Here is a 26,445-nt window from a genome sequence, read left to right on the forward strand (position 1 = left end):
CTTGTCCAGTTCCATGTTGACGGGTATCCCATTGAGTAGGACCCTCATCATTATTGGAGGCGTCTTGTTGTAAGAACAGTGGACATTGATCGTGTTGACCCGCTGTACCCTGGCGTCCCGGGCACTGTCCACACCGTCTTCTGGTCCGCTTTCCGACCCTTCCAATTCGTATACCAGGCGAGCTGCTGTTTTTCTGCACATGCGAGCCAGATGCCCTGTATAGTTGCAGTTTCTGCAAACAGCATGCTAAAATAGACACCCCCTTGTTGAGTGCCTTCCCCCACATCTCCAGCACAGACCGCTTTCATTGTTTCCGAAGGATGAGCTGCGTCTGGCTGATCTCTCTTGAGCTTCTCTCAGTCTGTAGTTGATTGCTCGCATTGTGGGTTGATGAGGTGTGAACGGCCGTTCATGTGGCCCTTGATGGCTTCTGGCGCCACTGCCTGCTGTTGAAGGTCTGCTCTCCTGCCTTTGTCTGTGTGTGGGGGTAGCGGCTTGTTTCACGCTGTGAACCCCTTGTTCCAATGTTTCGTTAGTTGTCGTACTCGCAGTATAGATCAACCTCGTTTCTTCTTCTCCTGCCAAGAATGTCTGTGCGACCAGTGCTGCTGCCTCTAGGGTCAAGTTCTTGGTCTCTATAAGCTTTCGGAATATGCCTGCGTGGCCTATTCCTTCAATAAAAAAGTCTCTCAGTACTTCTCTCCTTAGTTCATCGGAGAACTCACATAAACTAGCCAGCCTCTGAAGTTCTGCCACAAAGTCGGGTATGCTCTGGCCCACACAGCGTCTGTACTTGTAGAACCTGTGTCTGGTCATGTGTAGGCTGCTCGCTGGCTTCAGGTGGTCTCTCACCAGTGTGCTCAGCTCCTCAAACGACTTGCTTGCTGGTTTCTCGGGTGCCAGCAGATCCTTCATTAAGGCGTATGTTTTCGAGCCACAGCTGGTCAAGAGATGGGCTCTTCTCTTGTCTGCCTGATCGTCGCCCAACCAGTCTTTGGTTACAAAGCTTTGCTGGAGCCTTTCTATAAAGTCCTCCCAATTGTCTCCAGTATTGTATTTCTCATCTGAGCCGTTGGTAGCCATTCTGTGGATTCTGTGATCCCGTAACTCGTCGCCACTGTAAAGTCCTGACCCTGCAGTACAGACTTACACGAGGCACATGCTGAAGTCAAGGTCACTCTGGACCTGCACCTTTATTTCACAGCTCTCGAGTGCCACACTTGCCTGAGATCCGCCTTTATATACCTGTGTGGAACAGGTATGCCGTGTCTCCTGCAAGTGCACCCTTGGTGGTAAATATGCTTGCGGTTACAGGTCATATCTAGTTACAGTCATGTATAGCATGGTAAGATACAGTTATATACAGTAGTGTGAGATACATGACATTTTTAAATCTTTTTTGCCTCTACCAGGAGATAACATGGCTGCTGGTAGGTGGGGGTTGTTGTGAATCATGATGCTTAAGGCATGTGTGGGGCAGGCTCAATGGACCAACTGTTTTTTTCCGGTCCATCAATTTTGTAAGCTTGTATGTTCATAATATTGTTTGAATGTGCTTCATTTTTCTCTAGTCAGCTGTAATTTTGCCAGGTTCAGCATACACACTACACAGCCTGAAAGTTCAGCAGATTCATCAATTAATCATTCATTTCATGTAATAAAGTGCAACAAAAGTTCTGAAACTGATCATTCTGTAGTAATCACATAATCGGGCTCAATTTTCCCCAGTGATTTGCGCCATTTTTTTGTCGGGCACCGCTTTTTTTGGCTTAAGTTAAAAAATACAAGTTTCCCCAATCAATTTGCACCAGCACAACTCAGTTAGTTACAATTTTTTTAGGTTAGTTTTTTTTGAGTCAAAGGTGGCGTAATTTGCCACCCGCGCCAATTCTGGCCATTTAAGCAAGTTTGGCCAGCTCAGAATTACTCCAGTTCTTCTTAGGCCGGCGTATGTGGCCTCTGTAGAAAAAGCTTCTGGTGAGTTAAGAAAATCGGCCTGGGTAAGTAAATCAGCGCAGCAGATGCCCGGACAGCAGCAGCAGGAGAGGTAAAAGAGTGGGAGAGGGGGGTGAGGGAGGGAAGCCCCATTCGGCCTGGGATAGGTGCGGGGACCGGGAGGCCATTTGGTCAGGGATAGGTTTGGGGACCAGGAGGGAGGAGGCCATTTGGCCAGGAATAGGTGCGGGGACCGGGAGGGAAGAGGCCATTTGGCCAGGGATAGGTGCAGGGACCGGGAGGCCTCTCGGCCTGGGATAGGAGCAGGGACCGGTAACGGGAGGCCATTCGGCCAGGGATAGGTGCAGGGACCGGGAGGCCATTTGGTCAAGGATAGGTGCAGGCACCGGGAGGGAGGAGACCTGGGATAGGAGCAGGGACCGGCATGGGTGGGTGGCGGGGGGGCGGGGGGACTTTAATAATTTAATGGAGGTAAGTTGCTGCAATGTTTAATGTGCTAGTGCTTGGTAAGTTGCTGTAATCTGCTTGTGCTTGGTTGCTGTGAGCTGGCTGTAAGTGTCACTTTCCAGCCTCAACCCCCTTTGTATCCCTGGTTACCGTGGCAACCCGATCTTTTTGGCGCAGAACAATGCTTCACCCCCAAAACTAAACGACAGTTAGGCGGCGCCAAAATGAAGAAATCAAACGGGGAAACTTGGAAGATTTTTTTTTGGCGTACTTGGGCCCCCAAAAAAAGGGCGTAACTCTTCCAGTGTGCCAAAAAACAGCTTTGGGGATAATTGAACCCATAGGGCTGGATTTTCAACATTTAGCCCTACCATTAGTTTTCTGGTGGTATTTTGTTGCTATTTAAAAATCGAGGTTTTTTTTAAACCACCAAAATACCACTCTCACTCAAAAGATGCTATTTTCATCAAATAAAACCGGTGGTAGGGCTAACTGTTTTTCATTCTTATTGATCAACATGCAACACTGAAAGTAAAATGGGTGGTATTTTTGTGCATGCGTCATCAGTACCCGCCCACTCCTCCACTCCCTGACATGACCTTACCTTGGGCCGGCCGCTCCTCTTCTCCCTGCCACCTCCGGGGCCGGGGCGACGTGCTCTCCCCCAAGTTCCTCCAAACTCCCTCCCCACCCCCCCCACTCCCTACACCAGGTGCTTACGTAGCCCACCCGCCAGGTGCGTTGCTCCCCTACACCCTTGCTTACACGGTCTCTTCGGCCAGCCGGCCCAGCCCAGCCGCGTCCACGGCATCCCTTGGGGATGGGGGCATGGGACACTGTGGGGACAAGGGACATGGGGACACTGTGGGGACATGGGGACACTGTGAGGACATGGGGCACTGTAGGGACATGGGACATGCTCTTGAATAAACCTTCTTCTAGCTCTATTCTGCATCATATAAGTAGTCAACAATATTGGCAGAGATATTTTAGGCCCCATTCCTGTAAATGTCCTGCAAATGTTCTTAAAATGTACTTAAATGTCCTCCAAATTTCTTAAATATCCATAAAATGTCCTCCAACTTACTCAAATAATCCACTAAAAGCCTCAAACCTTAAAATCTAACACTGAACTCACAAAGATGTCTGTGTAAAACTCAGCCTTCTCTCATGTGGAATGGACTGCAGCTCCGTTTTTTAAAATGGCATCCGTAGCACTGGATTCGATCAGATAAGACTGCACTTTTCTCGGTGGTAATTTAGGCCAGTAGTAAAAATGGTGGTATTAATAAATTACCTCTGATGGTAATTTTCGATGTTGCACATTTAATGATGTCATAAAAATGGAAACAAAATAAGATCGGTGATATTTTTTACCACCGGTGGTAAATCACTGATGAATTTAACACTGGTGGTATTTCAGTGCTAAATTATGAAATCGGTGGTAATCTTTAATGAATTTACGGTATCGGTGGTATTTTCAGTGGTAAATGATCGAAAAAATGCCAATAATCCAACTATAATTTCTAATAGTGCAAATTGTTAAATATTAACTGAATAGGTCTTTAAGCTACTTACCCTCAGATTTAAAGAATCCCCTCCCATTGCTAGGGTTCTTAGAATAAGTAAAGCATATGGGTTTACTTTTCCTTCTGGTTCTTCCTTCATGATTGGTGATTCAGTTTCTGGATATTCAAGAAATTGTGTACGTCCCTCAATATTCAGAACTGCTCCTGAAGTCAGAAAAGTATAAATCCTGTAAATGCTGAAATGCAGGCTTATTCGTTTACTGAAGACTGAACCAACATGTAGCAATACAGTTTATAAAAAGCTGACAGCACCATTTACCTTAAAAATAAATTCCATACAATGACAACTTTTGCACTGAAGCACATTAAAATTATAATACTAAAAAATCTGCTTAATTTAACACCACAAAGCAACAATAAACATTAAAGGTGGGTAATGTAACTTGTCCGCAGATACAGCTTATGTATTTATGGAGCTGCTAAAATAAAATAACCAGGGTTGCTTATTTTCTCTCTCATTTTCTTCAGGATTTGACATTGTTGCAAGGGTTACCTACAAGCTGTGATGTCAATACTTGCCATTGACTCTCCTAAAACAGCAATGCCCATTGCCTCATGCTTCTCTATTGGTACAACTCCATTACCTTCATCTCCACCAACACCCCGCCATTCCACTCTGACACCACAGGTATCCTGCTATTCATTTACTCTGCATCACGCTTCAAAATGATCTGCTCCTTACAAATATGGTTCTTCCCATCCATGACCTCATTCTCTGTCTATTGACATTCTCGGCCTGACTGAAATCTAGCTTACTGACAGCAACAATTCCTTTCCTCACCAAAATCAAAGTGCCTCTCTATATTTTCCACCATGTTTCTCTGCTCAACCAGCAAGGCGGTAGTGTGGTTTTCATCTCCAAGTCCAGTCTCAACGTATCGCTTTACTTCTCCAGCACATGCTCGTCCCTTTAGAATTTGACCCTTGACCAACTATTCTGTCTGCCCTCCTAAATATATTATCTATTGATATACAAAGCCCACTGGCAACTTACTTGTAGGAATCTCTGCTTCTCTTCCATGGCCTCCTCCTATTCCTCCTCTATATACAGCCTTTTGGCAACATTATTCATCAACATAAATCCAGCTTTAATATGCCAAAGGTGAAATCCAGTTTTATATCTCCACCACGACTCATAATTCAGTGAGTGCTGCTACACTGCCTGAATGCCTGTTTGGTTTACCATGCTATCTGAATGCCTTTCTAATATCTAGTCATGGATGAACCATAAATTTGTGCAGCTCAGCACTGGCAGGACTGAAGCCAATCTGTTTATTACCCAACAGAAACTTTAGTCTATCAACAAGATCACCTCAATCTCAAATATTTCTAGTCTCCGTCCTATTGAAATCCTCAATCATACCATTCTTTAGACTCAACGATGTCCTGGGGCTGAGATGATTGGCCTCCTACAACCACAATCATCTTCCTTTGTACTAAGTATGACTCCAGCCAATAGAGAGTTTTCCCCCCCGATCCCCATTGACTTCAGTTTTATTAGAGCTCCTTGGTGCCACACTCAATCTGTAGCGTATGTAGGCACCTTTAGTAATGATTCCACGAGGCAGGGTATGATACTTAAACTGTGTAGACCTGTAGTCCTTTATTTGCAGCTCCTGAGTGAGGACAACAAGCTGTGTGTTCCTTTTTATACTGGGTTACCTGCAGTATGCAGTGTACCCTCTGGTGTACAGGCAAGGTGTGTACAGTGTAAGGGTACATTCAGTGTTGCATAACAGTGTTACAGACATCACACAGTAAACAGGCATGCATATATAACAACACATCCCCCATAACATTTTTAATATCCTTATTGTCATACCCAAGGGAGGTGATTAGCGGTGGGCTGTGGGAGGTTGTGGTGAGGGTTGTGTGGTTGCCAGGTGTGACCCCTGTGCTTGAGGCTGGCCTCGTACGTTTCCCCTCCCTCACACACAGACCATGTGGGTGTTACTGTTGTGGGATCCCTCGGGGGGGTAGCCACGGCAGCAGTGGGTGGTGTGTATACACTGTAATGTGGGTAGTTGTGGGCAGGGCCACAAGACTGGGTGGGCTCCTTGTCCACTGTTATTGTGGGGTGGTGGGCAGGGCCACAAGACTGGGTGGGCTCCTTGTCCACCAATTGGAATGAGGGTCAGGTCATCCCAGGGTTTGCCAGGGAAGCTGGAGGGTATTGGCCTCATGCTCCTGGTGCTGGCCCTGGTGGCCAGGGGTTGTAGGGCTGATCTGGTGCAGGTTGCCATTGGTGGTGGCTAAGCTGCCCATTGATCACTGTCCCTGTAATGGGTCTGCTCCCACTGCCTGTGTGTGTGTCCTGCAAGGGGCATCACCTTCGTTCCAAAGGTCCAGGCCACATAGTCAGGTAGCCTGCTGGACCTGGGGATCTCACACAGGGAGATTTCATTGGCATCAGCATGGTCCCTGTAGGACCCAATGTCCTTTGGCAGTGTCCTACCGGTATACATGACACCTTGGCTCTGATCACACATAGTCAAGCCTGCATTATACATTCTAGCATTTACATCACTTTTGGGTGTCCTGGCTTCAACAGACATGGTTACATTAGGCATTTCACATTCTTTATCATTATTGTTAAGCATAATAAACTTGTTCTTAACCTTACTGACACCTGCATTCATCTCATTAGTCACATTAGTTAAACCAGCATCACAATTCATGGTTACATTGCATACATTTTCATACTTGCACCCTTTTATTGCATCTTTAGCTTTAAAGTCCATGTACTCAAATAGTTGAAACTTCCCCTTTAAATTGTTTTGTTACCGGTCTCCTTTAAGGGAGCCTTCAAATCCGATTGGCCGCTCGATGTCACATGATGCTCCTCCATGTTCACTCGTGACATGGCGGAGGCCATTTTGATTACAGGTTCTGCTGCTTGTGATGCTGCAACCATTTTCTGGTCTTGCTGCAGGTAGGCTGTGGTGCTCTTTTCTTCCACAGGTTCGATCCTGGATGTTGGGAATCCATTTCTTTCGTTGATGTTCACCTCTTGGGAGTGCTGCCCCGGCCTGGAAAGTGGAGTTTGGATCCTCGGTCTTGGAGATTTTGCCAGGGTGCTGTGGGCAGTTGAGCTGGACAGTGGAACCTCGGGATTCAGCGATGGATCCATGTTTGAGGTCGATTGCCGGAGCCCGGAGGCCTGGGAGCAGCTTCACTTGGACAGGCTGCCGTTGTGGTCGATTGGCGGGATTCATTCAAAGTTCTTCAAAGGTCGCTTGGCTCATCATAGACTGGCTCGCCCCTGTGTCGCTCTCCATAGAAACTGAAACCCCGTCGACGTCTACTTTCATCGCCCACAGAGAACTTTCGGTGGAGCAGGTATGAGTTCCATACTCTTCTTCCAGGGTTAAGCAACTTCACCTTCCTCTGTGTCAGAGCCCCGGTGATCAGCCAACTCATCAGAGACGCGGTGAGTAAAGCTTTCTCTGCACATCCTTTGAGGGTGCCTTTTCTCTTTGCATTCATAGTCTATGTAACGGTACTGGTGGGCCCTGGAGTTTCCTCCACAGCGCCAGCACGGGGCTAGCCGGTTTGCCCCATGTGGCGGACTCAGGGTTGCGGGACTCTGGGCAGCGTTTCTGCCCTTAGAAGTATCAATGCGGTGCACTGCTCTCGTCAGTTTAGAGTCCCTAAGTGCTTCATTTAGGTGGTCGCCAAAGTCGCACGGTGCAGCCAGTCTCCTTAAGTGTTCCAATCTTTCTACAAAAGCGTCCCAATCTTCCCCATCGGTAAATTGCTGAAAGTTGCTGAGATTCAACATGCTGAGCATTCAGTGTTGCATAACAGTGTTACAGACATCACAGAGTAAACAGGCATGCATACACAACACAATCAAATGCTGCCTTGATATCAAGGGCAGTCACTCTCACCTCAGGAATTCAGCTCTTTTGTCCAAGGCTATAATAAGGTCTGGAGCCGAGTGATCCTGGCGGAACCCAAACTGAGCATTGGTAAGCAGGTTATTGGTGAGTAAATGTCGCTTGATAGCACTGTCAATTGGATTTGTCCTGCTTTTTGTGTACTGGACAGACCTGGGCAATTTTCCACTTTATCGGGTAGATGCCAGTGTTGTAGTTGCACTGGAACAGCTTGGCTAGAGATGTGGCTAGTTCTGGAGAACAAGTTTTCAGCACTACAGCCAGGATGGTTGTGATTAAGTGCCACTTGATAGCACTGTCAATTGGATTTGTCCTGCTTTTGTGGACAGGACATACCTGGGCAATAGCTTTTGCTGTGCCCGGTGCGTTCTGCCATTTCTTGATATCACATAGAATGAGTCGAATTGGCTGACGATTGGCATCTATGATGGCGGGACCTCGGGAGGAGGCCGAGATAGATCATCCACTTGGCACTTCTGGCTGAGGATGGTTGCGAACGCTGTCCCCATTTTATCCTTGTTCTCACTGACGCCAGCACATTCACTTCAATTAAAATGACTTCAAAATCCTTATTCTTACCTACAGGTAGTCCATGGCACAAATACATCCTATATTCTGCAATATCCCCTAGCCCTACATCCCAGCTCGCACCCTCCATTCTAAGTTTAGATCACTCTTCAACTTCACTTTTTATTACTTCACTGGATTATTCCCTTAATTCTTGTTTGGTGTCTGAATTTCCCTACCCTGTTGCCCTTGTAGCACCTTAGAATGTTTTGCTATATTAAAGGCATTATAGAGGTGCAAGTTGTTGTTGACCTTCTGCCGTTTGAAGTTCAAACCCTACATACATAATAGCACTCAACAAATGATTTTATTTTTCTGTGACCTTATATGCCACTGGATGTTATGCAACTTAATTTGATGCCAAAGATGCTGACAGGGTCTGTAAGAAACCGTGTGAATTCCGAGGTGAACTAAGTTATCAACCTTGAGAGCTCAGTATCTGAAAATAAAGAAGGAAAGCCAGTATCTATCTACATGTCTTCTTAAAACTGTCTAAGAAGATTTATTTCAAAATGTATCAATTGATAAAGTAGACATTTATATTTAAGAAGTCTTATTTCAAAATGTATCAATTGATAAAGTAGACATTTATATTTAAGTCTTATTTCAAAATGTATCAATTGATAAAGTAAATATGCTATCCTACATGTATTCATGATGTAACCTCTACATACCACACTCTGCCATGAGATTTCTATATTTAAATGTAATTTTATGCTATTTGCTGATATACTTCCTTTGTACTAAATGTCCCACAATACTACACTGAACAAAGTATGATGATTTCTCAAACATAATATAGCTGAGTATTATGGCAAATGTTCTACTGATGTGATTGTGTTTTTACATTCCATTAGGAGTTTATTCTTAAAATGCTATAATTTGTTTATTTTTTTATTACCTGCCAATTCTGGGCTGGCAGCAGTTTTGAATTCACTTTCTTGGTTTCTAGCAGCAGCAATTATTTCTGGAAGGATAAAATTCCTAGTTATTAGAACAAGAGAATATCAATAGGTTGATTTACAATGTGAAAGTTCACTGGTGTTATTAGTTCTGGCAAATTCAGGCTTAGGTTGTGCATATTGCTGGCAAGGTTTCCTATCCCTCGGTGCCCTTAAAGACTGGCATCTATGATGGCGGGGATCTCAGGAGGAGGCCGAGATAGATCATCCACTTGGCACTTCTGGCTGAGGATGGTTGTGGATTACAACACTTCAAAAGTACTTAATTAGCTGTAGAGCACCTTGGAACGTCCCGGTGGTCGCAAAAGGCGTATAAGGGGGTACTGAAGTTTCATGTTCAGCCATGAACTCATTGAATGGCGGTGCAGGCTAGAAGGGCTGAATGGCCTGCTCCTGCACCTATTTTCTATGTTTCTATGTTTCTAAATAAATGCAAGTCTTTTTTTCTCTTTTTATGTACAATCTCAGGCATTTCATGCTATTTTGACAAGTTGGCTTCTTTGTAACATCTGAGAGGTCATGCATTGTTTCATTCCCTTTGCTCAGTTGGTTTTGACTGGGGCAGACATTTGGGAACCAGGTGTCCTGGATCAAAGGGGAGGTGTTTCAGGGAGAGGTTTTCAGTCAAGGTGGTGATCTTGCTTGCCTGCTCTGTTGGCCAACCCTCATACTGCATACTTGAGGGGAAAAATAATTCTCACTCACCCAGACACAGCGGGTGAGCCATTCCTGAAACAAGCAGCAATAGAAAGTGCAGACCAGCTAGATTTTATTAGCTTAGCTAGAAAAGTTTAACTGAGGAGCAGAGGAAATTGACTGTTTTCACAGTGAAAATTGCACTCTGTTCATTTTATGTAAATTAAATCATGGATTAGTTTGAAGCTATGTCTGTCTAAATAAAGTGCTTTTCCGTCCATCTTCCATTTTTGTCTCACTATTAGAACGCTGCTGCTCCTTGCAGTGCTTTGATACCAGTATATGGGAGCAATTAACACACAAAAAAGGTCATTCGAACTAAATTGGCATGCTCTGCCTTAATTGCTGTTTAAAAGCAGTTGACAGACAAAACAGGGGTCTGTGTGTTTGAAATTTTACTGCCAGGAGCAAGTTTAAAAGTGTGGGTAAGTGAATTAATGTTAACCCACAGAATTATTACACATTAACAATTATCAAGTGCTGGTTTTGACACAGAATTAGTAATATCCCTAGAAGAACACCTTGTATTCTCTGAGATGCAACTCTTCCAACAAAAAAAAGAGTACCTTTTTTTCCTCAGTAACTCATTAACAGAATCACATTTTCAGAACTTTTTTTTTGTCACACTTCAAAGCCAGCTGGTGCCACGATTTTATTGCGTCATTTTATCTTCCATTTCCTACACCAGCCATTCTTATAGCTCCTCTGAGGCAGATTGCTAATTTAGTACCAATTTCTGCTGATTTGCAGGGAATTCATGCTATGGCCCCATGCCCAAAACTAACAGCTCTGACAGCTTATAATCATTTGGCAAGGGACTATTACAGCTGACAAGAGGCTTTCATGCCTCTCAATCCGAGCTGGATTTCAAACCCATTGATGCTACCTAATCATGCCCCCCAAGACTTGTGAATGGTTTCTATGCTGGAAGCCTGGACATAATGGGGGTTCAATTGTGCCGCACTGTGTCTGTTTTTCAGGCGCTACACGGCCTCTTAAGGGCCCGAAATGACAGCAGAAACTCCACCGCTCATAATACTGGGCAAGGTGTTCTGTACCCACGCCTGAAGCAGGCCAGTATCTTTGCATATGCAAATAAGGGGCCAACGCCTGATTCAGGTCCCTGCTGCAACACTGATTTGCCCCGAGGCAGTCAGCTCCTCATAGCAAACCAACGCTAAATATCGCCTATTTTAAAAAAAATTATGTACTTACCACAAGCACCATCCTGATTGCTGCCTCTCCCAGTCATGAGATCCCCAACCACCAGGCACTGGTCCCGACCTCCACTGTCCTGATCCCTCCAACCCCGATACCTCCCCGACACCAGAGGCCCCAGTCACTCCCGACTGATGCCTCGCTCCCCTGCCTCCAATTCCAATCCCCCACCCACCTAACCCTCCAAGCCCAACCCCGCCTCTCACCTGTGGGCCGCTGCATTAGCAGTGATCCATATTTGCAGTACTTACCTCTCCGGTCTCCAACCACAGTGCCGTCTTCGGTACAATAAGATCCGGGGGCCCAATATCTGGTGCTACTCAGACCTCACCATTTGTGACTGGGGGTGGGGGTCACCCAAAAACTGGCGCTCCAAAATTTCTCCCACAAGTTGTTTTTCCCCTTTGCCTCTGCCAATTTTGTCCCCTCCTTTTCCTGTCAAGAAGGCTTGGACTCTTCACTGGAGTATCTGTCTTACCAGCCATACTTCATGTGTGAATCTTTCAAATGAATGTTGTCGCACTATTATACTGCAGGGGACATCACAGGTTACAATGTTCCTGTTCTCAACCAATGACCACCCACATGCTCTTCCAGCAGGGGTTGTTATACGGCAATAAGGAATGGGAAAGCTGTCTCCCGCCCTTCTCCAACCGCAAGGATACTGAAGCTAACTTTAGTTCTGCCCCTCCTACTTCCAAATATATTTTCCAGGAGTTAATCAAGAAAATCTACTTTTAAAATCTCTGAAAAGATCATCTTCTCAGCTATTTGTAGAAATTTCCTTTTGCAAGGAAGACATTCCTAGAATTTTAGTGTAACTTTCCCAATGTATTAGAAATATCATACCAAGAATACGCTGTCTCTGAGGGATTCGTCTCGATACTGCTGGAATATCATCGATAGGTAATTCTATTATGTTCACTTTTTCCTGGTCATGGTTCCATAACTCAGAGGCAAGGAGCTTCACGATTTTTTTGTAGTTATAGCTGGATAAAACTACCTTTTTATCATTTGAAGGCAGAGGAAACACCCTAGGTTTCAGAAGAAAATCATCTAGTCTGAACTCAACTGGAATATAGTACCGAAAGTTATTCTCTGCAAAAATCGGATCATCCTGTCGGTGTACAATAATACTGCGGGAAGGTAATCCATTTGACCTGTAGGTCATTGTTCCATCCATAATCTCTGGTTGGTTGCTAGAGTCATGTTCTTTCTTGTATTCACCATGAGGGACTAATGCCTTTTTCGTTGAAATTTTATCTGTAATATATTAAAAAAGGCTGTAAAACGGTTTAAAAATTCTAAGTCTTTTTTCAAGTTACTACACTGTTGTATTGCAATCTTTCTGTTGAGTGACCAAAACACTGTCAACATGAGAAACATACACTGTTGATAAACATAACCAGTACAACAAAACAAACACTTTTACATTCTGGCAAATACAGTTGGAATGTTTACTGTAAAGTTTCTGAAACAACCTGAAATGTAAATGTTATCATGCACGTGAAAAACACAGCACAGAAATTGGCTGAATACTGCTGTGAGGAAAAAAGGAGAAGCATTTTTGCAGAATAGATCACGGATTTGGATACTTTACTATCAGTAAAAGCATTTGGTGAGTTGCACTGCAGGCTTCTTCGGCAGCACCTCCCAAACCCAAGACCTATACCACCTAGAACGACAAGGGCATCAGGCGCATGGGAACACCACCACCTCCAGGTTCCCCTCCAAGTCACACACCATCCTGACTTGGAACTTTATCGCCGTTCCTTCATCGTCGCTGGGACAAAATCCTGGAACTCCCTCCCTAACAGCACTGTGGGAGTACATTCACCACAAGGACTGCAGAGGTTCAAGAAGGCGGCTCACCATCACCTTCTCAAGGGCAATTAGGGATGGGCAATAAAAGCTGGCCTTGCCAGCGACGCTCAATTCCCAGGAACAAATTTTTTTTTAAAGCACACAGACTAAAAACTTTCTTCACTAGCCCTTTCAAAAATATATGGGAGGGAGCAGGGGCATCCATCAGTAGCTGGGAAACCTGGAAATATCGGGAATGTACAGGTCCTGCTGAATTTAACAACAGGACCTCTTTAGACTTCTTTTACTACATTTCCTGCCCAACATCCGGTTAGATTAAAGGCTGGATGGCTGCCAGGAGGGCAAGTCTGCGCTACAAGGCAGCAGTCAGGGACTGCTGGGGAAGGTCCCCAGCAATCGAGAAGTTCGAAGGTCGTGGGAGGGTCTCAGAGCACAGCAGAAAGGATGGGGGGGGAGTGAGGGAGAGATCTCAGTGGTGGGGGTGGCAGATTGCAGGGGAGGAGAGATTGGATCACCAGGGAGGTGTCGGCCAAGTGCCGGGGAGGAGGCGGGGGAAGAGACCATGGCAGGTTTGCTTGATGGACCTGCTCTTCCTGGCCCACAAGCAGTGCTGTATCTGGTAGCCCCCGGTTCCCTTCAGCTGCCAGGATTCCTAAGCCTTGGGAAGCATAGCTCGCAGCCATTAAATTAAAATCACTCCCAAAATCTGAGGAACAGAACCTCATTTAAATATTAGAATTACCGACCTGCCTCTCAAGAGTGGGTTACTCGACAGATCCCAAACCCGCCCCAGTTAAATCAGAAGTAGGCATGTTTGCAGCGGGTTGGAGTCAGGTTTCACATTTTAAACAATTTAACCTCCCCACCCCCGCACCAACATTGTCCCACCCGTTCTGGGCGGGGAGGAGGAGGGGGGAAATTACCCTCATGGGGTCAAACCCAGCCAGCTCATCTGAAAAAGTATTTATGGGTTATACATCTGTGATTGGCAATTCTATAAGTGGCTCCAGCCTGATAATAGAGAGGTTAATATGTTGTTCAAATGTCCAAGTTCTTAATTTCAAAGTTTCCACACCACAGGCTTATTCCACAAGCTTTGGTAATGTTTTGAATACTACAGAATGGAAGACAATAGGTTCAATTTTCCCCAAGCCCATTTTCTGGCATATTGCCAGAGTTACGCCCATTTTTCTAGGCCAGATATGCGCTAGAAATATTTTGCCAAAGTTTCCCCGATGTATAATTCGAATTTTGCGCCGCGCAGCGTGTCCAGTCTCCTCGGGGAGCGGAGCCTGCTGTCTGCGCCAAAAAAAGTTAGTTTTTGACGTCGTTCCAATGGACGCGCATGCTCAGTACAGCTCAGATTTGGCAATCGGCTATTTTTAAAGAGCCAGTTGTGTGTGTGAGAACGTTGAGCGCTGTGAGAGAGCATTGGAAAAATCGCAGCTGGAGCAAGACAAGATGCAACACAGTGCAAGGACCAAGAATTTCTTACAGGAAGAAGTGGCGGCACTAATTACTGTAATTGAGAACAGATGGCAGGAGCTGGACACTAGCATAGGTCACATAAAGATTCCACCCAAAGAAATGAAGAAACGCTGGAACCAAGTTGCAGAAGTTTACTGCGCAGTGGTGACCACCACAAGATCTGGAGGCCAGTGTAAAAAGAAATGGCAGGACCTTGGTCAAGTAGTTAGTGTAAGTAATATTTAAATTTTTCAGTGGAATTGCAATTGCAATTGTAAATGTGACCAGCTGTATATGTCCCACTCAGCAGAAAGGCACCCTCTCTAAAAAGTTGCATTTTCATCTTTGCAGAGGAAGGTGGTACATAATAAAAGGGAAAGAACTCGAACAGGAGAAGGCCGGCAAATCTGCACCTACTGACACCCTTGGAAGCGAGGGTCGCTGCTTTGATGAGTCCTGCCTGGAAAAAAGCAATCAGTACTGCACAAGCTGGGCCCACTTTCGAGGGAGGGTAAGTCCTGCAAGTTCAACGTGGCCCTTCAAATCAACCTGCTGCCTGGCCTGTGATGTGTGATCCTACTCATGCCACCCATCCTGCCCACTCCATTTGACTGTTCTGTTATATTTTGCAGAACTTGAGACCAACCCTTACAATGCAGAAGATGATTCAGGTGCGGACGAGCCTGAAGAGGAGAATATCTTCCAAACCATCCATGGGGGTGAGGGGGAGGGGATGTAGTTGGATGAAGCTCCCACTGGTGTTGTACTGACTTTGGAGGAGGTGCCACTCATGGAGGTGACAGCTCCTTCCGTGACTAGTGGTTTGAGTGTTGGTGGGACATTCCATGGTTTCACACTTTCCAAGGTTGTGGGTCCCAGTGGTGGGGTGCAGCGAGGCACACCCAGGGCCCCGCCTTCCGAGGTTGCGGGTCCTAGTGTTGTGGTGCAGCGAGGCACATCCATGGGGAGGAGAGCTCGACCGCGCTCTCCTGAGGTGCTAACAGATGTGGTTCAGATGATGTCATTGAGTGCGGAGAGCATTGACTTAACCCGATCACTCCTGGGGTGAGTGATGAGGTAGCGGAACTGTCGGGAGAAGTAACAGCAATGACACGAGAAATGGGAACGATATCCGGGACCATCAGTGAGGGAATAGTGGTCATGAGGGAGGGAATGTCAGAGGTAGTGCAAATCACATCACTGACCATGAGGGAGGGAATATTGCAGGTAGTTCAGACAGTTTTGTTCAACGTGAGGGAGGGAATGTTGCAGGTCGTTGAGACACTGTCAGGGCACATGAGGGATGGCATGTTGGAGTTAGCTGCTGCAATAAGGGAACACGCCCAGATCCCGCGTCTATTGACAGAATCAACTGTCACTCCCACTCCAATCCCTGCACCAGTCTCTGAAGAACCCAAAGCCAGGACCTCCAACTTGCCACCTGGGCCCTCCAACTTGCTACCTGATGCTGACGCCCCCCCCCCCCCACCCTCAAGAGGTGTGCAGTACCCGAGATGTTAGAAAGAATAAGCTTGGTATCAAGCCCAGAAACACTGTGCCACTGCCTGCAGGCAGGGATGGTGGAGTGTCTAAGACCAAGCACAGCGGGCGGTCTTAGAATAAGAGGGATGAGAGATGGATGCAGCCTTTCTTTGCTGTTGTTGTTATTATTATTGTTACTGTTGTAACTGTTCTCAAATTAAAATTTTTTTGTAATTTATGTAAATTTACAAGTTTATAAGTAATTTTAAAGTTTTTAAGTGATCTTAAAGAGTGATATTAAAGTTTGATCCAAGAATAATTTTATTAAAGTTAAGTACATTGTAAACTTTTGAATAAAATATATTTTACATTAAAGCTGAATCATGTTCCATTAGCACAACACAACTTTATGGAAAAATTCCAAACAGTAAACATGTCCATGTGCAATAGTTGTCGCTGAGCCCTCAGGCATCAGTAAAGCATTCACGGATAAGCTACTGGCGCAAGGCTCGAGCAATTGTTAAAGGAGCACAATGGCCCACCCTCGGGCACTTGCATGGCTTCCTCATACTCGTTGTCCTCCTCATCGTCATCCTCCTCCTCCTCATCACCTGCATCTTCCACATTATTATCATCAGCCACTCTCACCGCAAGTGGGTCTTCCACTACCAGGTGCTGCTGCCTCATGATGGCTAAGTTATGCAGCACGCAGCACACAACAGTGAACTGACCAACAATCTCAGGGGAGTACAGCAAGTAGCCTCCGAATGGTCTAGGCATTGGAAATGCTGTTTCAGTATCCCAATGGTCTTCTCAATGATGCTGCGCCTCACAATGTGCGACATGTTGTATTGACGGTCAGCTTCCATCTGGGTTACGCGTAAGGGCGTCATGAACCAGGTGGCGAGGCCATATCCTTTGTCTCCCAGTAGCCAGTTCTGCCCTTCTGGCTGCTGCTGAAACATGGCAGATATAACGCTGTCGCGTAGGATGAACACATCATGGGTGCTACCAGGGTATCTTGCTTCGACTGACATGATGCGATGCATGTCGTCGCACACGAGCTGTAGATTAATGGAGTGGAAGCCTTTTCTGTTCCTGTACATCTCGGAATCCTTCAAAGGTGCTCGCAAGGTGATGTGAATACAATCAATGCAGCGCTGTACCTTTGGGAAGCCAGCAATCCTGGAGAAGCCCACAACCCTGTCATGGATTGCTTGGGCGGTCATGGGGAACTTTACGAAGTCATTCCTATGTGCGTACAGTGCAGCCGTGACCTGGCGAATGGAGACATATGTCGCATGCTTACAGATGGCGCACACATCCTCAGTTGTACTTGAAACGATTCAGAGGCATAGAATGAAAGTGCAGCTGTAACCTTCACTTTAACTGACAAAGCAGTCCTCCTGATGCTTCTAGGTTGCAGGTCTGCTTTGACCAACTCACAGATCTCACTTACAATTTCTTTGTGGAAACGCAGCCTTCTGATACAGTCTGCATCACTCAGATGGCGGTACGAACGCCTGTCTCGATATACCCGAGGTGGGTAAGGCCTCCTGCCCAGCACCCTACAGGCTCTGATGTTCCTGATGTGATGAAGTCGAATCAATTGTCTCCTACGTAGCACCATGATGCAGAAGGCTCGCACAAGGTATGGCATTGTCAGTATTGACCCCATACTTTAAACCTTTAAAAGCTCAAAACGTCAGGAAAGCAGGCAGCACAGGTTTGCAATTGTATCTCTCCAGGTCTGTATGGATGGACCACACCCAAAGGTCTTGTGACTTCTCCTCTCTCCCCCCCCCCCACCCCCCACTCCTTGAGTCTTGTTACTTCTCTCTCTCCCTCCTCCTCCCTGGGCTCCAAGCCTTCCGACTGGCACCTCTCGCTCTTCTCTTCTCTTCTCTTCTCCTCTATCCCTCCGCGCCCCCCTCCCTACCCCAGCCTTTAATAATTAGAGTCTTGTGACTTCTCTCTCTCTCCCTTCCCCTCCCTGGGCTCCAAGTCTTCCGATCGGCACCTCGCTCTCTCACTGTCCTCCCCCATTCACCCCCCCGCCCGCCAACCACACAGTTTGTTTTATAGCTAAATCCCGAGCCGCTGTGTCCAAGCGCGAGGCCGATTCTGCCGGCCAAACCTACGACCCTCTAGCCCTGCTTCAAGACGTTTGGTGGTTGCGTGTGAGTGAGTAAAAAAATTAGAAAACTTCTAAAATCCAACTAATTTACACTTCTAACGTTGACAGGTAAAAAACAAGTTGAACTTTATTATTGATTTTGACAGTGTTATTGACTCCCTCCAAAATCTTCGATTTAAAAACAATGGCGTCTTTCAGCGCAGATTTGTGAATGTGTGCTGGTTTTCTTAACTCACCAGAAGGTTTTTCGGGGTGGCCAGATACGCCAACCTAAGAGAAAAAAAACGTTGGCCAAACTGCGAACAATTGAAAAAACCGGCGCATACATGAGGGACCGTCATGAAAAACTGGCCTTGAAAAATCGTAACTAAGTCAGTTAGGCCAGCGCAGAGCATAGGGGGAAACTTGGAAAAAAATAAATACGCCAGAAAAAACGCCGCACGCCAAAAAAAGGCGCAAATGACCGGGGAAAATTGAGCCTATTGTATGTAATTGAAAGTGCTACAGTTGATTAATATTTTTTATTCTGATGTGTCCTAAAAGATCTTGAAACATTTCAGTCAAATCCTCTGACAAATCAAAGAATCTAGTATCCTGGTTGGTGGTTTTGATTAACACCACATCTGAAACCTGCGAGAAGGGGCTGAGTCAAGAATGGCTGAAATCCTTCAGTGGTCAACTCTCTTCAGTAGCTTGAGCATATTTGTAGCTGCGGATGACTAGATCACTAGTTAGCAGAGGGTTTGGGTTAGTATGACTCCATAGTAGCATTTCCCGTCATGCCTGCATCGGCTCTTTGAAAGAGCTATCCAAAATAGATGCACTGCTCTTTCCCTATAGCCCTGCAAATGTTTCCTTTTCAAGTATTTATCCAGTTCCCTTTTGAAAGCTATTATTGAATCTGCTTCCTTTCAGGATGTGCATTCCAGATTTTCACAACTCGCTGCGTAAAATTAATTCTCCTCATATCCCCTTGGTTCTTTTACCAATTATTTTAAATCTGTGTCCCCTGGTTATCGACCCTCCTGCCAATGGAAACAGTTTGTTCCTATCTACTCTAAAATTTTGAACACCTCTATTAAATATTCTCGCAACCTTCTCTGCTCTAAAGCGAACAATGCAAAGTTCTCTAATCTCTCCACATGACTGAAGCCCCTCATCCCTGGTACCATTCTAGTAAATCTCCTCTGCACCCTCTTCATGCCTTCACATCCTTCCTGTAGAGTGGAGCCCAGAATTGGACACAATACTCCAGCCAAGGCCTAACCAATGATTTATAAAGATTTAGCATAAATTATTTTCTTTTGTACTCTTTTTATATCAGAGATGGGGTCAGCTTCCACATATACACTGATGACACCCAATTCTACCTCTCCACCATCTCTTTTGATCCCTCCACTGGATCTGTGCTATCAAACTGTTTGTCTGACATTGAGTCTTGTATGAGCCATAAATTCCTCCAGCTAAACATTGGGAAGAATGAAACCATCATCTCTGACCCCTGCCAAAAATCCTGTACCATAGCCACCATCTCCATCCTGTGCAGACAATAGCTCAGGTTAAGCAATCTTGGCATCCTATTTGACCCCAAAATGAGCTTCGTACTCCATATGCTCTCTATCTCAAAGACAGTTTCCTTCCATCTCTGTAACATCATCCATTTCTGCCCCCACTTCAGCATATCTGCCACTGCAACCCTCATCCATGACTCTGTCAGCTCCAAACCTGATTAATCCAGTGGTCTTCTGACTGGTCTCTCATCTTCCACCCTCTATAAACTTTATCTCAACCAAACTTCTTCTGCCCATGTTAACCTGTACCTAATCCCACTTGCACATTTACCCTAGTTCCCGTTGACCTACAAAGGCTCCCGTTCCTCCTACGCAACAAATTTAAAATTCTTATCCTCGAGTTTAAATCCCTTTGTGGCCATAACCCTTCTGATCTCTAACTTTCTCCAGCCCTCCAAACCCATGCCCCACCCTCCAAAAAAACTCTCCATTCCTTTAACTCTGGCCTCCTCTGCATCACTCTCCCTTTTCCCTAACGTTGGCGTGCACGCTTTCAGCCATCTGGCCCACACTTTGGAGTTCCCTCCCTAATTCCCTCTGCCCCCCACCTTTCTCTCTTTTATTAAAACCCATCACTCTGACCAAGATTTTTGGTCACCCCAACTAATCTTTCCTTCTCTGGCTCAGCAACAGGTTTTACTTACACCCCTGGTTTATTTTGACATTAAAAGCAGATATAAATACAATTTTTAACATGAAAAACTTAACAACCTGCACAGTTAAAATCTATAAAGGCATGGCACGACAGTATGCTCAATCAAAATGGTGAATAGGAAATAGACTAGAAAACTAAGAATAATTATTTTAAAGGCAGAGTCTAGATGGAGTAAATTTAATGGTCTGCAAAAAATGTAAGGGTTTGTAAAAGGACACAGAGTTATTTTAAATTTTTTCTGGTAGTAGATATATAGAGGGATTAATGGCTATTTCCAGCAGACAGCAGCTCGATATGGGCAGAACACAATTTGGACTATTGTGAACCATAGAGGTGATTTTGAAAATGTAATGCCCGGTGGAGAGAGCTGGAAACAGAGTAAGTTATAACTGCAAATACAACCTTTTATTGCCTCCTAGTCCTTTTTCCTTAGTGAGATCACACACACAAGGTAATTTTGACCCTGATGGAACTAAAACTCGTGAGAGATAAATAATGGGCGGCTGATCCAATATCACCTGTTTTACAATGCTTTGCAGCATAACTGGTAAAACCACATGGAATAGTATGTGCAATTTTGGGTACCATGCATTGAAAATTACATTTATGTATTGGAGTTGACTGGACTTTTAGGTCCAAATGATACTCAAATCAGCGCTCGTGATGGGTCAGTGGGTAAATGCAGCACATATAGTGCTGAGCCAGAGAGATCAGCTTCAATATGTGTCATGAGTAAGTTGACCTCACTTGGAGTGATAGATATGCTAAAATTGGCTTCAGCATCCCAAGACTATGGAGCAGTAGGGGAAAATGTCAATAAGAATTCCTGCTTGTTATCTTGTGGCCTCTGGTTTGAAAGCACATCTTCATAGATCAAAAGTTGCTAATGCAGTTTATTTTGTTCCATTATAGTGACTAACACAAACTAGGGATGCAGTTGTATATCCACTTTCCTGATCTGGTTCCCAAGTCGCCTTCAGAATGCTGTCTCACAGTAGGCGCACAAATATAACTCTGACCCAGTGTAAAGTTGCAATCTGAAAGTGCTCAGAATCACTTAGCCACTTTATGAACTTCTTTTTAATGTTATCAGAAAGCAGACACTCCAAGCCTCTCCCTCTCAACATTAAAAATGAGCTGCCCAAGGAGCAGAGGTCCATAAAAGCATCCATGCAGAAAGCTTAATTACTGATCTTAGTACAGTCCATAGCTATGCACACTCGGCAATATAACTTGGGTCAGCTGCGCATTGTGCTCATAGGTACCAGCCTGAGACCACAGCTGCAGTCTAATTTGAGAAAGTAGATTTATACTACTAATGGTTGTGTTGGTAACAAGCTGCCCAATATGACAAGTTTATAAATGTTTCTCTCAATAAGAAATCTGATGAATATATGTACATTTTTGAAATGGTTTAATGATAGGTATCACTATTGTAATGCATATCAATTGTCTAATGCACAGAACCAAACACAAAAATTGCATCACACAAAGCAAACATTTAAAAATACATCTGCAAACCAATTAGATGTTCTGGAAATAAAACAATTCGAGACAATAGAATAAGTAAATGGTCTTAAACATTTTATTGCCACAATTAGTACAGTTAATCCGTATGTCAAGTTCACTGTAAATAATGCACTTACCAGGAGGTCTATGATTGGGTTTTGGAGGCGAAAGAGGTAATGCGTCTTTTGGTGGCAATGGTCTTCGAAGAAGCTCTGGATGTTTCGACATGTTGTGCCTGGTTCAAACCTGCTGGGTTTTCTTTCAACCACAAACAAATAGTTAATTGAAACAAAATGCAAACTTTCACATTAATTAGAGCATATTAAATTACTTGGTTAAGGATATCGCAAAGAAAAATTTTCAGTTGTTCCTTCAGTATTTATTGTAGCCCTTTTTGATAATTAGATATCCGTCTATGTAACTTGGGATTTTAATAAAAATTAAAGAACTTGCATTTAAATAGTGCATTTCAAGTCCTCGGGACATCCAATTTACCTTACAATGAATTACTTTTAAAGTGCAGTCACTGTTGTTTTCTAGGCAAATACAGCTACCAATTTGCACACATCAAGATCCCACAAACAGCAATGAGAATAATGAGCAGTTAGCCAGTTAAACTACTTTTTAGTGATATTGGTTGAACGATAAATGTTGGCCAGGACACAGGGAGAAGTCCTTGCCCTACTTCAGAGCATCAAAGAATCTAGTGCATGCACCTGAACATAGACAGGGCTTCGGTTTAGTAGCTAATCTGAATAATGGCCCCTTGGACACAGCAGCACTCCCTCATTACTGCACTGGAGTGTCATCCTAGATTATACGCTCAAGTTCTGGAAATTAGGCTTTAACCCATGATCAGATGGGAAACACAATTTAAAAAATGTCAGTTAAGCTCTGTTTGCCACAATGGACTGGAAGCATTTTGCAAACAGAATTAAGGGCACCAGGGGAAGGACAGGAGACTAGTGTTCAGCTCACTCCATCAGTAGATAGGCAGGTGCCGTGAAGAACATTTACAGGTAACTGACAAAACAAAACTATTTTATTGAGAACTAAGCAGCGGCCAGACCAAAGGGATATAGGGGGAAATTTTAACCCCAAAAATAGGTGGGTTTGGGTTGGATGGGAAATTACGGTATTGGGCTCAATTTTCCCCAATGCCGTTTTTTGGCATACTTGAAGAGTTACGTCCGTTTTTTTGGGGCCCAACTAAGCCAAAAAAAAGTTGAAAGTTTCTCTGTTTTAACTTGTGAATGTGGCCCGGCGCACATTGTCCTTAAGCTCTGTGGGTGGAGCCTAAGATGTGCGCCAAAAAGATCAGGTTGCCAGAGTAACCGAAGGACACACTGCAGGCTGAGGCTGAAAACATAAAAGACATTCTAGCCAGCTCACAGCAACCTGCACAAGCGCCTTGCACATATTTAAAGCAGCAGCTTACCAACAAGAAAATATTAAAGAGTCTTTGTGCCAAAAGTTTATCCTGTAAACTGAATTGGAAAGGACCCTCTCGCCCCCCCACCCCCGCTCCTCAGTGCCAGGTGCCGCTCCTAGCCCAGGCTGAAAGGCCTCCCCCACCCGTGTCCCCCCCCCCCCCCCCAGAGCCGGTGCCGCTCCTAGCCCAGGCCGAAACCCCCCCGGAGCCGCTGCTGCTCCTAGCCCAGGCCAAAAGACCTTCCCATGCCCCCCCACCGGTGCCGCTCCTAGCCCCAGGCCGAACCCCTCCCCCGCCAGAAGCTGGTTCTACTCCTAGCCCAGGCCGAAAGGCCTTCCCACCCCCCCCACCCCCCCGTGCCCCCCCCCCCACCCGGAGCCGGTGCCGCTCCTAGAGCAGGCCGAAACCCCCCCCCCGGAGCCGCTGCTGCTCCTAGCCCAGGAAGGCCTTCCCATGCCCCCCCGCCGGTGCCGCTCCTAGCCCAGGCCGAAAGGCCTTCCTCTCTCTCCGGAGTTGGTGCCCCTCCTAGCCCAGGCCGAAAGGCTTTCCCCCCGAGCCGCTGACGCTCCGAGGGGGCCCGACAGCCCGACAACACCTCGGGGTCCGCCAACACCACACTGATGGAAATTCCAAGAAAACTTGTTTAGAAAATGTTTTCAAAGTACTTACCTTTTTAATATTTTGAATCAGCTAACCATTCCATAGATTTTGAAAGTATCCTAACTCTAGAATTGTTTGGTCTCCAAGTTGAGCTGAGACTGACTGACAGTCATTCCAGCTAATCGGCGTGCACACACCCACACTGAAAACACCTGACCTCCTCTTATCCAGAAATATCCCTCATTTGGAACAGGCCAGATCCCGAAGGTTCTAGATAAGAGAGGGTCAACCTGTAATGGAGTTGTACTACAGAATCTGTAAATAAAAGAGGAATCTGTAGACAAATCAAGGGATTAGAGTCGGAATAACAGAGGTTATAATTACCCACTCTCTCTCCCTCTCTGCCACTGCTGTCCCGGCTGTGGAACTGGATCTTCTGTGATGATTCTCTTACTTGTGCTGATTTTGTTAACTGCCCAGAAGGTTTTTCAGAGTGGCCACATATGCCATCTTAAGAAAAATGTTGTTGGCCAAACTTGCATAAATAGCCAGAATTGGCGCGGGTGGTAGGTTAGGCCCCCAATGATGTAAAAAAAAATCGTATCTGTGAATTACGCTAGCGCAGAAACTTTGGGGAAACTTGGAGATTTTAATTTACTCCAAAAAAAACAGTACGCAGCAAATAAATGGTGCAGATAATTGGGTAAAATTGAGCCCATTAAAAATCTGAATCTGACTAGAACCTGCCCACATCCGGTTTTAAATTGAACTCTGGCTGCTTGGCTTTGCAGGCCTCGTGAAATTCGCCAGCTAAAGGCGAGGACTGCTGGATCCAGGAGTTAATTGCCTTTACACTTACCTCCTGGATCCACGTCCCTGCCTAACCCACCCGCCCCCCCGCTCGGCGCAATTGGTAAAATATCTCTGTAGGATTGGTTTATAAAGCCATTTATAGTGTCAACTGTGGCTCAGTTGATAGCACTCTCACCTCCGAATCAGATGATTGTATGTTCTTAAGAGCACAAAATCCAGGCTGACACTACAATGCTGCACTGTCGGAGGTGTCATCATTTGGATGAGATGTTAAACTGAGACCCCGCCTGCCCTCTCAGATGGACGTAAAATATCCCATAGTACTATTTGGCCAATATTTATCCCTCAACACTACCCAAAAACAGATTATCTGACCATTATCACGTTGCGGTCTGTGGGAGCTTGCTGCGTGCAAATTTGCTGCCATATTTCCTACATAACAACAATGACGAAGCTTCAAAAAGTACTTCACTGGCTGAAAAGCACTTTGGGACGTCCAGAGGCTGTGAAAGGCGCTACAGAAATGAAAGGCTTTCTTTTTTAAATGTTCACAAAAACGTTGGCTTAGAACTCAAATCCTCTATTTTTCTTTTTATGGTGGTGAACAATCTTACTTCATCAATCGAAGGATTGCCAAAGAAAAAGAACCAGACAGTACCATGGGACTTCATTGCTTATTTTTTGTCAACTGAGCCAAGCTGGCATTGTAAAAATAAAATATCTACGATAAAACAGACAATATACAAGTTCAGCCGGTTTAAGTGAGCAGCCGTCACATCAGATCATTGCCCGCAACCTGAAGCCTTGGCACTGATTCTGGGAACTGCAATCGCCGGCCCAGCTCGGCCCAACTGAGTCCGGCCCCCGGCCCGGCCCGGCCCACCTCAACTGAGCTCAGCTAAACTCTGCCGGTACTTGAGACGCAACTCCGGCCACTCTTTTTCACTCCAGTATTTTCCACATTAGTGAGAGGCCAGAGAATCGCCGTCCCTTGTCCTCACCCGCGGCCACGGTGCGTCCAGCAACGCTGCCATCTCCAGTCAGCCGAGACGCCGACCGTCCATGGCAACGGCCCTAGCAACCGCCGCAGTCTCGCCCTGAGGCGTGCAGCTCGCAGCTCGCGCCGCCCTGCCCGGCCCGGCGCCTCTGTATCTCACTCACTCCGCGCGGAGGCAGGGGCACTGCAACCCTCTTTACCAAAAAAAATGAGCCCGTGTGCGAAACGGTGCCTAAAAGTCAGGCGTTGGAGCAGAATTGCCGACCGACATTTATTTAGCGAGGAAGAGGTGGGTCTGGCAACAGTGGGACGTCACTCCGATCTCATCGATCGAGGACGTGCTGTTGGGGGGGGGGGAACGTCCAGTTAGGTACCGTTTGTCGCAATGGACTGCTAACATTTTGCATTCAGAAGGTTCGACGCCGGGGAAAGGACAGGGGGTTAGCGTTCAGTTCACTCCGTCAGTGGATGGGCAGGTGCTGGGAAGAACACTTGCAGGTACTTGACAGTTCTGAGGGAATGCAGTGCTTGCTGGAGGTAGCTGATGAAATGCAGCTGCGAAACGTGTTGTGACTAAAATTTAGGGAAAGAAAGTTATTTAAGATAAACAAATTGGAGTTCGTA

General features: G+C 45.6%; 1 protein-coding gene across 6 annotated transcripts in view; it reads right to left on the minus strand.

Moving 5' to 3' along the window:
- LOC139276301 (leucine-rich repeat-containing protein 63) overlaps positions 1-26,445 on the minus strand; it is a 357,062-nt gene that overhangs the window by 100,936 nt on the left and 229,681 nt on the right. For 2 of the 6 annotated variants that reach the window (XM_070894092.1, XM_070894086.1), the window contains exons 1-5: positions 25,826-25,887; positions 22,117-22,237; positions 12,184-12,597; positions 9,360-9,425; positions 3,982-4,136 (exon numbers count right to left, since the gene is read on the minus strand). In XM_070894092.1, the coding sequence (XP_070750193.1) occupies positions 3,982-4,136; positions 9,360-9,425; positions 12,184-12,597; positions 22,117-22,207 (726 nt within the window). In that variant the 5' untranslated portion in view covers positions 22,208-22,237; positions 25,826-25,887. Of the gene's footprint in view, positions 1-3,981; positions 4,137-9,359; positions 9,426-12,183; positions 12,598-22,116; positions 22,238-25,825; positions 25,888-25,985; positions 26,101-26,445 lie in introns of those variants that run through there. The other 4 variants (XM_070894090.1, XM_070894091.1, XM_070894088.1 and 1 more) reach the window with 3 other exon arrangements.

The sequence above is a fragment of the Pristiophorus japonicus genome, chromosome 11, assembly GCF_044704955.1.
Source record: "Pristiophorus japonicus isolate sPriJap1 chromosome 11, sPriJap1.hap1, whole genome shotgun sequence".
Lineage (NCBI taxonomy): Eukaryota > Metazoa > Chordata > Chondrichthyes > Pristiophoridae > Pristiophorus > Pristiophorus japonicus.